Genomic DNA, 13,499 nt, shown 5'->3' with positions numbered 1-13,499 from the left:
GAGAGGGGTAAGAATCTTTCCCTGGAACTAAAAGGTAGCCAGTGCGGCTGTAGCCTGGTGAGGTTGGACCAGATCTATAGGGAGTGGCGGATGGGCCTAGGGTAAGGTCCTTGGGGATTGATCTGAAAACCAGGGCAGTATACAGGGAAAACAATGAGAAAGTAGAGTGCAGCACAATCCCCCCACCCTCAATAACTTGGAAATAGAAAAACATATCATTTTGAGTCAACCACAGAAAAAAGAAGTTAGGTGCAGCCCTCAAGACTGTAAAAACTGTAAGTAACCTTTTTGGAGGTTACTACTTTTTGGAAGTAGTGGCAAAGTATGATCCTCCAAAGTCCTAAGTAATATAATTAAGGCTCCAAAAGGTTAATTTGCCTAAAATCACATAGTAGAGCCAGCACTGGAACGCAGGTCTGACCGCAAAATCCCACTCTTCAACATAAATATTATTTAACCTTAGTACACATTATCACTCAGATGGATTACCTATTAGTCATAGAAGTACTGAAGGAGCAATTTGAGGTGCATATTCCAGCAGTGCTCATTCAAGCAGAGTGCAGGTAAGAGAGTACTCTGGTCCAAAAACCCAGCTTTGTTAGCGGGTAGATCTGCCGGTACAGTGAAGGTGGGTCCTCAACCTCACCGTCCAATCTCCACCTGAGATCACTCTTCTCACCCCCCCTTGTTTGGAGCCTGGACTTCCCCAAAGGCATGCCTCCAGAAGAGGGCAGGCTGATTGGCAACCATCCAGTCTGTTCTTTCCCATCAGCCTGCAAATCTGGTTTTAGGGGCTCTGGATCCTGGGAGATGGATCTATGACATATGGCTAGCTCACCTAGGCAATGCTGTCCTTTGAGTGTTGAGCGAGCAGCTGCCATACTCTTGAACCTCCAGCTTTCCTGTGAGCACCTTTAACATTCACTGCAAAGCTGAAACATAGCTATGTGCCCCAGGGGGCACAACTAATTCTGTAAGGCAGGAGGAGGAGGTCACAGAGGTAATGTCATAAAGGTGATGATAGCTGTCCAAGTGGCCCCCACCCCTAACCCCTCCTCCCTTTAACATTACCTTGTCCTCCACCTCAAGATACTTTTTGGTTCTTTAAAAAAAAAAAAAAAAAAAGTTTCTCCTTTAAAAAAAAAAAATTAGGGCGCCTGGGTGGCTCAGTTGGTTGAGCGACTACCTTCAGCTCAGGTCATGATCCTGGAGTCCCGGGACTGAGTCCCGCATCGGGCTCCCTGCTCGGCAGGGAGTCTGCTTCTCCCTCTGACCCTCTTCTCTCTGGTGCTCTCTCTCATTCTCTCTCTCGCAAATAAATAAAATCTTAAAAAAAAAAAAAGTTTCTCCTTAAAAAAAAAAAAAGATACTTTTTGGTGACCCAGAAGAAACTTTTGAAAGCTCAGCTCAAAAGCTGAAAATTTTCCTGACACCCACTTCCATAAACACACCCCACCCACCCCGTAGAATACCACAGAATCAGTTTGTATATATGAAACACTTCAGTTGCACCTATTTACACACCCAGCATTCCCTACCCACCCCCAAGTCTCTCCAAGACAGGGATAAGTTCACTCCCCCGCCCCCCAAGCCTAACCCAATGAAAATTATCAGTTTGGATACTGGGCGGGTAGGAAGATCAGCTGTTGTTTATTCAGTACCTATACCACAGGTGCTGTGTCGGCCTATTTACATCATCTCCACTTTATAGATTAAGAAACTGAAGCACAGAATATAAGGAACTCACGCAAATTCAGCCTCAAGAGTCAGGACCTTAGCACAAGTGTTTGGTTTGTTCTTAAGGAGTCACCAAGTGCTGTCCAATAGAACTTTCTCCAATGATGGAAATGTTCTATGTATGTACTCTCCGACATGGCAGGAACTAGTCACTTGTAGTTATTGAGCACCTGAAATGTCTCTGGTGGGAATGAGGTAATGAATTTTAAGCTTTAATAATTTAAATAGCTGCATGTGGCTAGGGATGACAGAGGCAGAAGCCTTAGATTTGAAGTCTACCCTCTTCCTCACTAGCTGGGAGTTTTGGGGCAAGCTGCTACATCTCAAGGAACCGCAGTTTCTTTAGCTATATGGCATCATTATTTCTCTGAGGTTACCTTTTAGCCCAAATGAGCTCATTATGTGAAAAGGACCAAAGCTCTGTATAGGCAGAGAGCAGTTTCAGAAATGAATGGTGCTTGGACGGTAATGGGGGTCTCTGGGTTGGGGCCCTTGGTACAGGTAACATCAGAGACCAATCAGGAGACAACCTCTGATGGGGAACCCCAGGCCCAAGTACCAGCTACACGGTCTTGGGAAGAAAAAGCCCCACCACCCCGCTCCTTTCATATACACAGTGCACAGACCTCATGCAGCCCCAAAGGGGCAAGAAGAGACTTTAATCAGGGAAGGAGGCGGGATCCACCAGAATAAGAAAAGGTACAGCGAGCATGGGAGCAGAGGAGCCAGAGCAGGCGCAAGAGCCCCAGCTCAGAAAGCTCTGGAGGACTCACCCCTTCACCTCCAGCACAGGCACTGCACTGACAGACAAGGCAAAACAGCGGCCCCTCTCAGCTGGGAGGGCACAAAGTGGTCCCTGTGGCCAGAGGTGCCTAGCTTTCAGTGCCCAGCTCTGAGGCATGGCTGGTGGCCACCAGTTCAGCCCTTGTCCCCAACCAGCACTGGGTGGCTATCTTCAGGCAGAGCTCAGGAAGCCAGCAGAGAGTCCCAACAACTTCTACTGGGCCTAAGCTCAGGACTAAGAGGGCAAGGGAAAGGAAATGGAGTCTGAAACCTTCCTCCTTCCCTCCCTCTCTCCCCACCTGGGGCTCCTGGGGGGGGGGGAGGGGGGAGACACACAATAGTCGCCTTCTGGCTCCAGGCCCGCCCAGACCCACAGCGACCAATATGGTACAATCACTGGGACCAGTCACAGCCACTGGAGGTGGAGGTTGTTTTGTTAAAAAAAAAAAAAAAAAAAAAAGACAAAAAGGTTACAGTTTCCTACAAGCACAGAATTTAAGTTTCAAGACGTTAAAAAAAATCCGTCCCAGCCCAGGGGACTGAACATCAGAAGCCAGCCTGACCAGGCACGTGTGGCCTTGGGGCAGGTCCACCGCTGCTTTGTTGCCCAGCTAGCAAGCATACCACCCACCTCCCGCATCGAACGCCCACCCCGACCCAGCACCCCCCCCGCCGCCGCCGCTGCTGCTGTCGCCGCTGCCGCTCTGGGGAGTAACTCCAGGATGCCTTCGCAGAGACACGGGGGAGTCTGAGGGGGAAGACCTTGAGATCCAGCCAGACGGTTTAAAACTGTCAAAAGAACCAAGAGGCAGTGAATGGTAATTATTACTGTATCCTGGCAGGCCTGCTCTGGGGAGGTAGGCTGATCTGAGAGCTGCCACTATTCTCAGATTTCTGAGGGATAGGATGGGTCCCAGCACACCTTGTGGGCACCCTTTTTCTAATTCAGCCGGCGCTGAGCAGTGACCTTCAGAGCACTAGCCTTAAACCTAGCACTAGACAAGACAGAAAAATTAAGGGTGAAGTGAGCTTTTCCACAGCTCCCCTTAACCGTGTCATTGAGGCTGCTATAAAGCTCTATCACAGTGCCTTGCTTGAACTGAGGTTGCCTTCTTTAGAAATGGGGGCTCATGAGCAAGGGCTTGGAGACTAGGGGGCCAAGAGCAGAAGGACCGAGGATCTGGTAGTTTCTGTCAAGCTCTGGGTGGTTCTCCAACCATAACAGGCCCTGGAAATATTTCCTGCCCTCAAGTATCCCCCATGGTGCCCAGAATAGCACCAGACAGTTTACAGATCAGAGATTGTGGACCAATGGCCCACAAACTGAACCCAACCTAATGAGTGCTGGCTGGCCCACAAAGTATTTAAAAAAATACAAATTCATTGCCAACCTTGAAAATATAACAGATGTCGGAAACAAATCCAGATTTGGGGATTCTTTTTGAATAGCTGGAAGATGAAATTGTTAATGGGCGGGAGCTCTGTGGTAGTGATCCTCTTCAGATGATACATGTGCTTACCGGGTCCCCAACAGCCCACTTCACTCACATGCATTATCTCCCTGAGCCCTGCGTGCACCTGAGTATGTGACCCCTGCCAAATGCTATGGTACTATCTTGATCTTTGATCTGAAGTTCTAAGTCCCAGTTCCTCCTCTTACTGGCTGAGGGCCCTGAGTAGGTGACTTGGACTTCCAGAGCCCAGTTCACTCACCCATAAAATAGGGATAACACATGACTCAAAGATTGTTTCAGGGATTAAATGAGATATATAAGTGTGCTTCGCTGTGTAATTATACAAATGCAGTTACCACCTGAAACTAAGAGAGCACTATATGTTGGCTAATTGAATTTAAATTTAAAAAGGAAAGAAATGCAGTAACCATAATTAAATGACTGGTGAATGAGCCAAATATTAAATCAGGACAAGAACCATTTTCCTTTGCAGTTGAATATAGAGGCCTCCTAGTGCCCTGGCCATAAAACTCTGGTGCTACAATACCTAGAAAGCTTACTATGTACCAGGTGATCTGCTCTGTGTACATCTCCTCATTTAATACTCAACCATACTAAAAGATACTATTAATAGTCTTGTTTCACAGCTGAGGAAACTAAGGCTTCGAGAGATTCAGTAACATGCCCAAGTAGGCAGTGAAGCTGGACGCACACACAGGTGGTATGACCCCACAGCCTGTGTGATCTGAACAAGCACACTACCCTGCATGCACAATAAAACTACTTTGTACACTGACTGCCCTCAGTAAAATTAAAGCCCAGGGGAAGAAGGCGTAATTTCCACTTTTAGGAATCTGAGCTCCTTCTGGGCTGGATATGTATGCACTGGTAGGAGTAAACACTAAATCTACCATCTAGGGATTATGGTTAACTCTAAGCAGAACATGTCAACAAACCAAAGATTGTTTGGAAGAAGAAGAAGAAAAAAAAGAAGGCATGTCCTAATATCTAAATAAAAACAACTGTGTCATCAGCTCATCAGTGTAAACAATTCCTCCTCTTCAGAGGACTGCAGTTGGGAACACAAACAACCAAAGAGGGATCTGGAGGACTGAAGCCATGAAAGTAATGGAAAACAAGTCGAAAATATCATGACTTTAAGTCTGAGAAACAGATGTTGAAAACATTCACATCTGGGGTGCCTGGGTGGGTGAGTCGTTAAGCGTCTGCCTTCGGCTCAGGTCATGATCCCAGGGTCCTGGGATCGAGTCCCACATCGGGCTCCCTGCTCACCAGGAAGCCTGCTTCTCCCTCTCCCACTCCTCCCCCTGCTTGTGTTCCTGCTCTCGCTATCTCTCTCTGTCAAATAAATAAAATCTTTAAAAAAACAAAACAAAAACATTCAAATCTGTTTGAGAAGTAGAATTACACTGATTAACTGTCCTATATTCTTAGAAAATTCCAATGTAGATTTAACTTGCCTCACCTGGGGTTTGAGCTAGATACAGGGAAGGACTGTGTACATTTTGAGATGTAGAAAGGAGCATCTAAGTCCCCATGAGAGACTAAGGGAGGTGTCTTCAAGGCACTCAAATACAGAAAATGCCCTGCAGGTCCCAAAGATGACCCCCAGGTCCTCCAGCCCCATGGCACCTGGCTGACGTGCCACCCACCAGAAGGTCCTATAGGCCTCAGCAAATATTCACACTGCTGGCACCACTTTACCACCAGATGCTAAGTTCTCAACCCACGGCTCCTCCTACTTCTCCTCTCGAAGGACACCAAGAAGGCCCCCCACTTACATTCTTGAGGAACTCCTCAGCTACGATGCGTGCTCGAGCGTTGACTGACAACTTCATCTCACTGATCTCCTTGTCAATCTCCTCCATGAAGTGGATCACGAAGTCCACCAACTTGTGTTTGTACATCTGCTCTGTGTGGAAGTTGGTGATCAGAAAACTGATGTCATATCCCTGGGTAAGGAAGACAGTAGAGAGGAGAAAGAGAAGAAACAGGAGAGAATTAGCATCCCAGGGCACTTAGTTGGCTATGTCCTCTAGGGTCACTGAGCTACATGCTTCCTACTGGCCATGATCTTCTCCCAAGTCTCATGACCTTCAGGCAGCAGCCTGCCTGCTCTGCTGGGGTGTCTATGCTGGGTCCAAGTAACTAACCCAGGTGAGAATTTTGTGTCGGTCAGGCATCTCTGGAAAACTACCTGTGATAAAACAGTTGCATTCAGTCATGGGAGAGTGAAGAACTTGAAATCTTGTTACAGTAGAATCTAATGAAACCGGAAGAAGAGATGCTGTGGGGAAGGATGGGACTGGGTTGTGTGTGGAAGAGTAATCATTTGTTCTGGGTGGCCCCAGAGGCTAGATCTAGGACCGGGAAGAATGATTTTAGCTCAGGATGAGGATGAACTTGGCCAACACATCTGATAGTGCATGCTGCTCTGCAGAGTAGTTGCTCAGTCACCGGGACTATTTTAAGTTGATTCGGAAGGGAGTCTTTGGAGAGGACTCAAGTACAAAGTCAGACAACAACTGAGCCAATGTCAACTGTGACTTGAGAGAATGATTTAGTTGGTGACAACGCTTACAAAGGATTTCTGATTCATTGTGCCCTTTCTGCCGCTAAACTGTAGGCTCTGGGAAGATAAACAACATGTATTTTTTTCCTTTACCCTGGTTGAGGCAGACCCAATTTTTCCTAATTCTGATACCCCTTATTCTCACTCCAGCTGAAATGAAGGCCAACTCTCAATTCAGACAGTGGGTGTCCAACAGCTGGAGAAGCAGCAATCCTGGTTCTACAAACAATCCCAGGCCAATGACAGTAGACTCGGTGGGAGAATCTTGGGTATTATGAACATGTGGATCACATGGTCTCACCTCCACTGGTTTCCTTCGAAGGATAAAAAAGTTCTCTGCTCGCATCATCATGAAGCGCATGAACTTGTGGCATAAAATCTTCTCGATCTCATCAGCCTAGTAAAAGATAAACAGGGCTCCCTAAATCTGACATTACAGGCCAACAGAAACCTATAGCCTGGTCTTCTGAGCTCAATTTCCCCCAGACTTGCCGCAGGTAGTGGGGTTTCACATGGGGAGCAATCACTGCATGAATCATGGGGCATATGATTGCCAACTGAATGTCTACTACATTAGAGCCTCTTCAAATCAACAGGGCATTATCATGATCTCATTTTTGCCCATTCCAGAGAGGTAATTCTGGCAAACCCAAGCCTTTTATCCGCTCCTTTGAGTCCATATCTACATTCAAAGCTGCCTCTCCCTTTCCCATTTCACTAGTACTGTGTTTCCCAAAGCCTATGATATATACACCATCTGGAGTTATCAGAGATAAACTTAGGTGGTCTCCACTTTAACAACAATGAACACTAAATAATCCCCAAAGTTTTTCCCTGCTGAATTCTCATTATTTCTAGTGAAAGAATTTTGCAGCTAAGTGCTGGTATGTATGCCCTTACCACCTCCCAACACTTGCTAATCTCCCTTTTTAACAGAGCAGGGCCCAAGGATAGAGCTTTCTGTAGGCAACAGGGCCTAGTCCAAATAACAGCTTTGTTTTCTTTCACTGCAGTTACTTTTTTAGAGTTCTCCCTATCTGACAAGTGATACTTTTTTCCACTATCACATACGGTTTTTCAAACAAATTTAAGTAAAAGAAAGTAAGTCAATTTAAGGAAATCCAGTAAACAACTGTCTGGGTGGTACACAAATATGGCAAAAATTATAAGAGTGGTGGGAATATTGGGGTGCCTGGGTGGCTCAGTTGTTAAGTGTCTGCCTTCGGCTCAGGTCATGATCCCAGGGTTCTGGGATCGAGCCCCGCATTGGGCTCCCTGCTCCGCAGGAAACCTGCTTCTCCCTCTCCCACTCTCCCTGCTTGTGTCCCCTCTCTCGTTGTGTCTCTCTGTCAAATAAATAAATAATATCTTGAAAAAAAAAAGTGGTGGGAATATCAACATCACCTAAAATAACGTAAGAAATTACACTTTGTTTTTTACCCTAAATCTCTTTTTCAAAGTTTATGGTTATCAAATTGGTACTGGTACTATTTATTTTTCTGAACTGGACTTATATCACTTATAAATGATTCTTTGACCTGACACCAAAATGGCCATGGCCTTGGCTGCTACTTTTCCTGACTTCTAATCTAGAGCAAGGGCTAGAAGACAGTCTACTCTACTGACCTGCTGAATCTGGCAAATCATTCCCTGGGTACAGTCAAGGAAATAGAGCCTGGGTTTCCTTGCACCTTGAATCTGGCATGACGATCTCTCAGATGGGGATCCCTAGCCTCCTGAGGAGGCAGGGGCTCAGTGGTGAGCTCACCTGTTTCACAGCAATGCTGACCCGGACAGAGTTGATGGAGCCCTCAATCAGAACCTTTTCCTTCTCATTCCTGCTGATGGTCACAGGTTGTAACAGGAGCTCTTTGCTACTCCTGAAAACACAATGTCAGAGAGGCCTCTGTACTACAGAAGAACAGAATGCTCAAGGAGACCCCACAGCAGGCCCTGGAATCTCTATCTGAGACCACAGAGTCCAAGGAATAGGAGACTCACAAGTAGGGGTGCTCCAAGATGGGGGCCAGCGAGTGTGTTCTCCAACAGAAGGAGCAAGGCTCTGGAGTCAGGGTGATAAGGGTTTGAAATCCAGCCTCCTCTGTTACTTTCCTTGGACAAGTTACCCTGCTGGAATCTCAATTTCCTCATCTGTAAAATGACTGATTCCTATTTCACTGGCAAGGATTGAGAGAGATCAAAAAGGGTCAATTGTCTAATAGAGTGCCTGGCACATGGTAGAGCTTTACAAATGACAGCTCTTATTTTAATAACTACAGGCAAACCCATACACCACGTAGGGAACGAGGAGAGAGGCTGCCTTAAGGATAAGGACAAGCTAAAATCAAACAGAGTTTGGCCTCCTTTAATTATCAATCCAGAATGATTCACTTATTCAGCATTAAGACCCCTCTCAGCTCAGCTCCCATTTTGATGCCTCTGAATCTCTAGGCATTTGTGATGTTAATTAAAATGCCCAGTGGAAATCACATATGTTAAGTAGAGCAACATGAAACATGCTAACATCTTGTCAGTATTTTAAAATTCAAATCATTCCACCATGGTGTGGTAACACTGTTTACCTCAGTTATACATGTCTCAGATTAAACTTAAAAGGAGCACAGCATTAATTTAACAAAACATAAACTAGATAAGAGAAAATAACCCAGAATATGGAAAATTTGGAGTAAGGAATGAGAGAGTCCAGGTTGGCAGGGGGGAAAAACATTCTTTGATCTTTAAATTACAAAACGACGGAGATGGCATCTAACAAAATTCTCCACTCTCTCCTTAAACTGGGTTCAATAATGACACAGGAGATACTTAACAAACACCCCACTCCGAGAAGTCACACTTTGTGTCAAGTAATCTTGGCTCCAGAGGAGCTGCTCCCCTGTGCTTTGTCCTGCCAACCCACTGACCCTATTTTCTGAATTGCAAATTGGGAACCATTGCTCATTGGGCAACAAGACAAAATATATGAACTGTAAGTTGTCTTGAGAACTCCAGGATGGAAATTTGTGGCAGCCTCCAGACAACTGCCATCTCTGAGGCTGAACCCATCATCCCCACCCTGACCTTTCTCTTCCCTACCTGACTTCTACTTCCGGCTTGTTGTGTCGTTCCACAACCTGGGAGGAGAAATTCTCCAGGCAGAGGGCAGCCTGCAGTGTGGCCCGCACGGCACTCAGGTAGGGGCGGAGAGTGGCAGTCTATAGGAAAAAAAACCCAAGGGAGAGTCAGAATCTGTCTTAGCAAACCCACTGGCCCCCTACTCCAGCTACATGGGAGCCAGGCAGTACTGAGAGTACCTGGCTCTCAGATACCACAGTGAACAAAACAGACTAGGCCTTCAAGGTGCCTTTCATTCTAAGTCTAGAACAGTGGTTCTCAACAGGGGACCATTTTTCTTGCCAGGGGACATTCTGCAATGTAGGGACATTTTTGACAGGACTTGGGGTGGGGTGGAAGTGCTACTGGCATCAAGTAGAGGCCTGGCATACTGCTAAACATCCTAAAATGCACAAAAAAGAATTATTCGGGGTGTCTGGGTGGCTCAGTCAGTTAAGTGTCTGACTCTTGGTTTTGGATTGGGTCATGATCTCAAGAGTTGTGGGATCTAGCCCCAAATTGGGCTGCATGCTCAGTGCGGAGTCTGCTTGATTCTTTCCCTCTTCCTCTGCCCCTCCCCCTATTTGCACGTGCTCTCTCTGTAAAATAAATCCAAAAAAAAAAAAAAAAAGAATTATTCAACCCCAAATAGTGCTGAGGTTGAAAAATTCTGGTCTAAAGGCATACAGGTGACAATGACTGTTTTCAAATCTGTCTTTTGAGCCAAGAATGGATAAGTCTACTGTGTATTAGGCACTGATCTAAATGCTAAGATCTTATTTATTTTTTTTTAAGATTTTATTTATTTATTTATTTGACAGAGATAGAGAGCACAAGTAGGCAGAGAGGCAGGCAGAGGGAGAGGGAGAAGCAGGCTCTCCGCTGAGCAAGGAGCCCGATGTGGGGCTCGAGCCCAGGACCCTGGGATCATGACCTGAGCTGAAGGCAGCCGTTTAACTGAATGAGCCACCCAGGTGCCCCTAAATGCTGAGATTTTAAAGACCATCTCTACCTTTAAATAGCTCAACTAGGTAGAAAAGACAAAAAATAACTATGACATAAAGGAGAATGAAATGGAACAGAATTTGATTTCCAGAAGAGACCGGTTTGGACATAAAGATGAAAATAGGATTAGGAGGATTTTATAATAAAAAGTAAACTAAGGACATTCCCAGTAGAGGGATCAGCTTCTACCTACACTGGCGTATCTTCAGTTCCTTGTATTAACTAAGTTCTTTCTCACCTCAGGGCTTTACACATGCTGATCCATCTATCTACAGGGTTTTCTTCCCTCTCTTGACCCAAGTCATCCCTCAGACCTTGGCTTATTCAGGGAAGGCCCCTTCCTTCCTCAAGCCATTCTTGACTTCCCTCTTCATAGCATTTATTATAATTTACATGACACATCCTTCATATTTCTTTAGTAAAGTGAATTCTTCACTAGACTGTAAGCTTTGTGGTCAATAGACCATGTCTTTTATTCAAATCTACATACCCTACCCCTAGCTCAATACCTAACATATGCAATGTCTTACTCCTTTTCTATAAAATACCATGTAGAATACCACAAGCAAGGTTAGAACACAAAAAAGACATTAAGAATTCCATAAGTAGTGATGAGTAAAGTGCTGCTGTATACAGAAAGCACTTTAGATTCAGTAGATGAGGCTGCAATGGTGGCCTAAAGATTCATGGGTAATCTCAAATGCCAAGCTGTTAATTTTAGCTTTTCTTCTAAGGCAGTAAGGAACTGTTGGGACTTTCTGAGGAGGAAGTTATATGACTTCACCAGTTGCACGGTGGCTCTGTAGAGAATGGACTGGAGGGAAGTGAGACAAAAGGCAGAGAGGGTTATTCAAGGAACGCTGATGAGAGCCTGAGGCAGTGGAAAGGACAAGCAGAGGGTATCACAAGAATTGGACTGTCATAAGATGGAGAGAATAATGGAATCAAAAAACACCTCCCAACAAACTGTGGTTCACCCATAACGATGAAATACTATTCAGGAATAAAAAGGAATAACTAGTGATACATGCAGCACAGATGAATCTCAAATGCATTATGAAACCACATTGGGACGACTGGCTAGTGCAGTCTGAAGAGCCTGCGACCCTTGATCTCAGGGTCGTGGGTTTGAGCCCCATGATGGGTGTAGAAAATACAAAAATAAATAAATAAACTTAATTTTTTAAAAAGCCACAACAAAAGGCCTACATCCTGAAGAATTCCATTTATATGACAATATCAAAAAGGCAAAACTATAGGAGAAAAAAAATCAGTGGTTGCCTGGAATGGGGAGAAGACAGGACTGATAGCAGAGGGACTTGAGGGAAATTTTTGAGGAAACATTGTTACCTTGGTTGTAGTAGTGGTTACATTATTGTATTTGTCAAAATCCATAGATGACAAACTTAAAAAAAAGGGTGATTTTTAGATGACAAGCCCCATGACACCTGCCCTTTCACAGATAAAATGCATTCTCATGTAATACCTCAATAAAGTTGACTTTTAAAAAATCCAAGTGGGATAGCCTCAATTAGAAAAATAGAAAATCCAGGCTTCTAGCAGAGGTACGAAGACACAAAGCCAGGATAAGCAACATAAAAAGAAAAGCAAGTTTAGAAGAGAAAATGATTTTTGATCTGAAGGCCTAATCTGAAGGTCTCTTCAAGATATCCAGGCAAACCTTAAAAGAGAACTAGAAAGACAGATTCAAGAGCCACCAAAACACACAAGCTCATCAAAGCCGGGACTAGACAGGTACCACTAGGAAAAATGTAAAGAGGAAGGTGGTGAGCCCAAGCCTCAACTCCCGGGAACACCCACATTTATCTAATGGGAGGATTTCCAGGAAAGGAGGGATCAGTAGTATCAGAGCTCACGTACTAGGGTTAAGGTTAACGCGGTTTAATTCTTACCAGGAAGAGGTCTGGGTGGTGGGAGCATAAAAGAGATACTTCTGTGGCGTAGAAGCAAGGCAGGGAGTAAAGAGAAGAGTGGGATAAGAAGTGTAGACGATTCCTCTGGAAAACGGGTCAAGCGGGCAGGAGAGGACAAGACAAGTGTACTTAGGGAAGTTCTCCCCTGGGTGAGGAGACCTTACTATGTGCCTCTGCGACCCTACTACGGGCAATGAGGCCTACTAAGTGCCTTCAAGGCGCTAACACCAGGCGAGGAGGTCCCACTTCCAGCGTCCCCTATGCCTCATAATTCCCCACCTGGATCGAAAGCCAAACCATGAAGCTTGCAAGGCCTGCTTCTTAAGAGGGCGTACCCCGCTCGCCCCTTCCTCACTTCGCCTCCCGCCCCGCCCTCTCTCCCAGCCACCTCGTGCCCCCACACCCAGCAGCATCCCTCAGCCCCGGGCCTCTCCGCTGTAAAGCCGCATCTCCCCCAGACCCACAGCTCTGAGGCAAAACAGGGGGTCCCTGGACCGGGGCCCGGCTCTCTCACCATCGCGGGCGCTGGCTGGGCCGGAAAGCGGAAGTGCGGAAGTGGCCAGCCCCTCGACGCCTGCCCTTTCGCGAGAAGCGCAGCCTCAGTCTCCGCCCGGACTTCCGGACAGTACCATCTATGATCCGAGCGTAGAAGGGGGTGCTTAGGAACACTTGGTCCTTTGGAAGTTTCCCCGCTAGGGCTGTCTTGACATTTTTAGACTCCTGAAGTCTCAAGTCGATACTCAAGCTTAACCCGTTATCGATGCAGCTCTCGCCTGTGACTTTGGCCTTCTTGTCTTTGCCACTGTCTTTCCCCATAGTCAGGCAATGGTGCAGCCCGGCCTCAGGTTGGGCACCATATTAGGACAAGGCGAGGCGGAGGAG

General features: G+C 46.0%; 1 protein-coding gene across 1 annotated transcript; it reads right to left on the bottom strand.

Annotated features, from left to right (window-relative positions):
* Positions 1–2,962: 2,962 nt before the first annotated feature.
* Positions 2,963–13,284, bottom strand: ARPC4 (actin related protein 2/3 complex subunit 4). The gene is made up of 6 exons (XM_025885273.2): positions 13,132–13,284; positions 9,661–9,779; positions 8,336–8,447; positions 6,869–6,964; positions 5,777–5,947; positions 2,963–3,309 (listed from the first exon to the last, which is right to left on the bottom strand). The coding sequence occupies exons 1-6, from the start codon at positions 13,132–13,134 to the stop codon at positions 3,304–3,306; spliced, it is 507 nt and encodes a 168-aa protein (XP_025741058.1). The 5' UTR covers positions 13,135–13,284; the 3' UTR covers positions 2,963–3,303.
* Between the last annotated feature and the right edge of the window lie 215 nt (positions 13,285–13,499).

The sequence above is a fragment of the Callorhinus ursinus genome, unplaced genomic scaffold (genome assembly GCF_003265705.2).
Source record: "Callorhinus ursinus isolate GAN/ISIS: 27379988/994484 unplaced genomic scaffold, GSC_fseal_2.0 scaffold15, whole genome shotgun sequence".
Lineage (NCBI taxonomy): Eukaryota > Metazoa > Chordata > Mammalia > Carnivora > Otariidae > Callorhinus > Callorhinus ursinus.
This window is presented reverse-complemented; position numbering and strand designations above follow the sequence as displayed.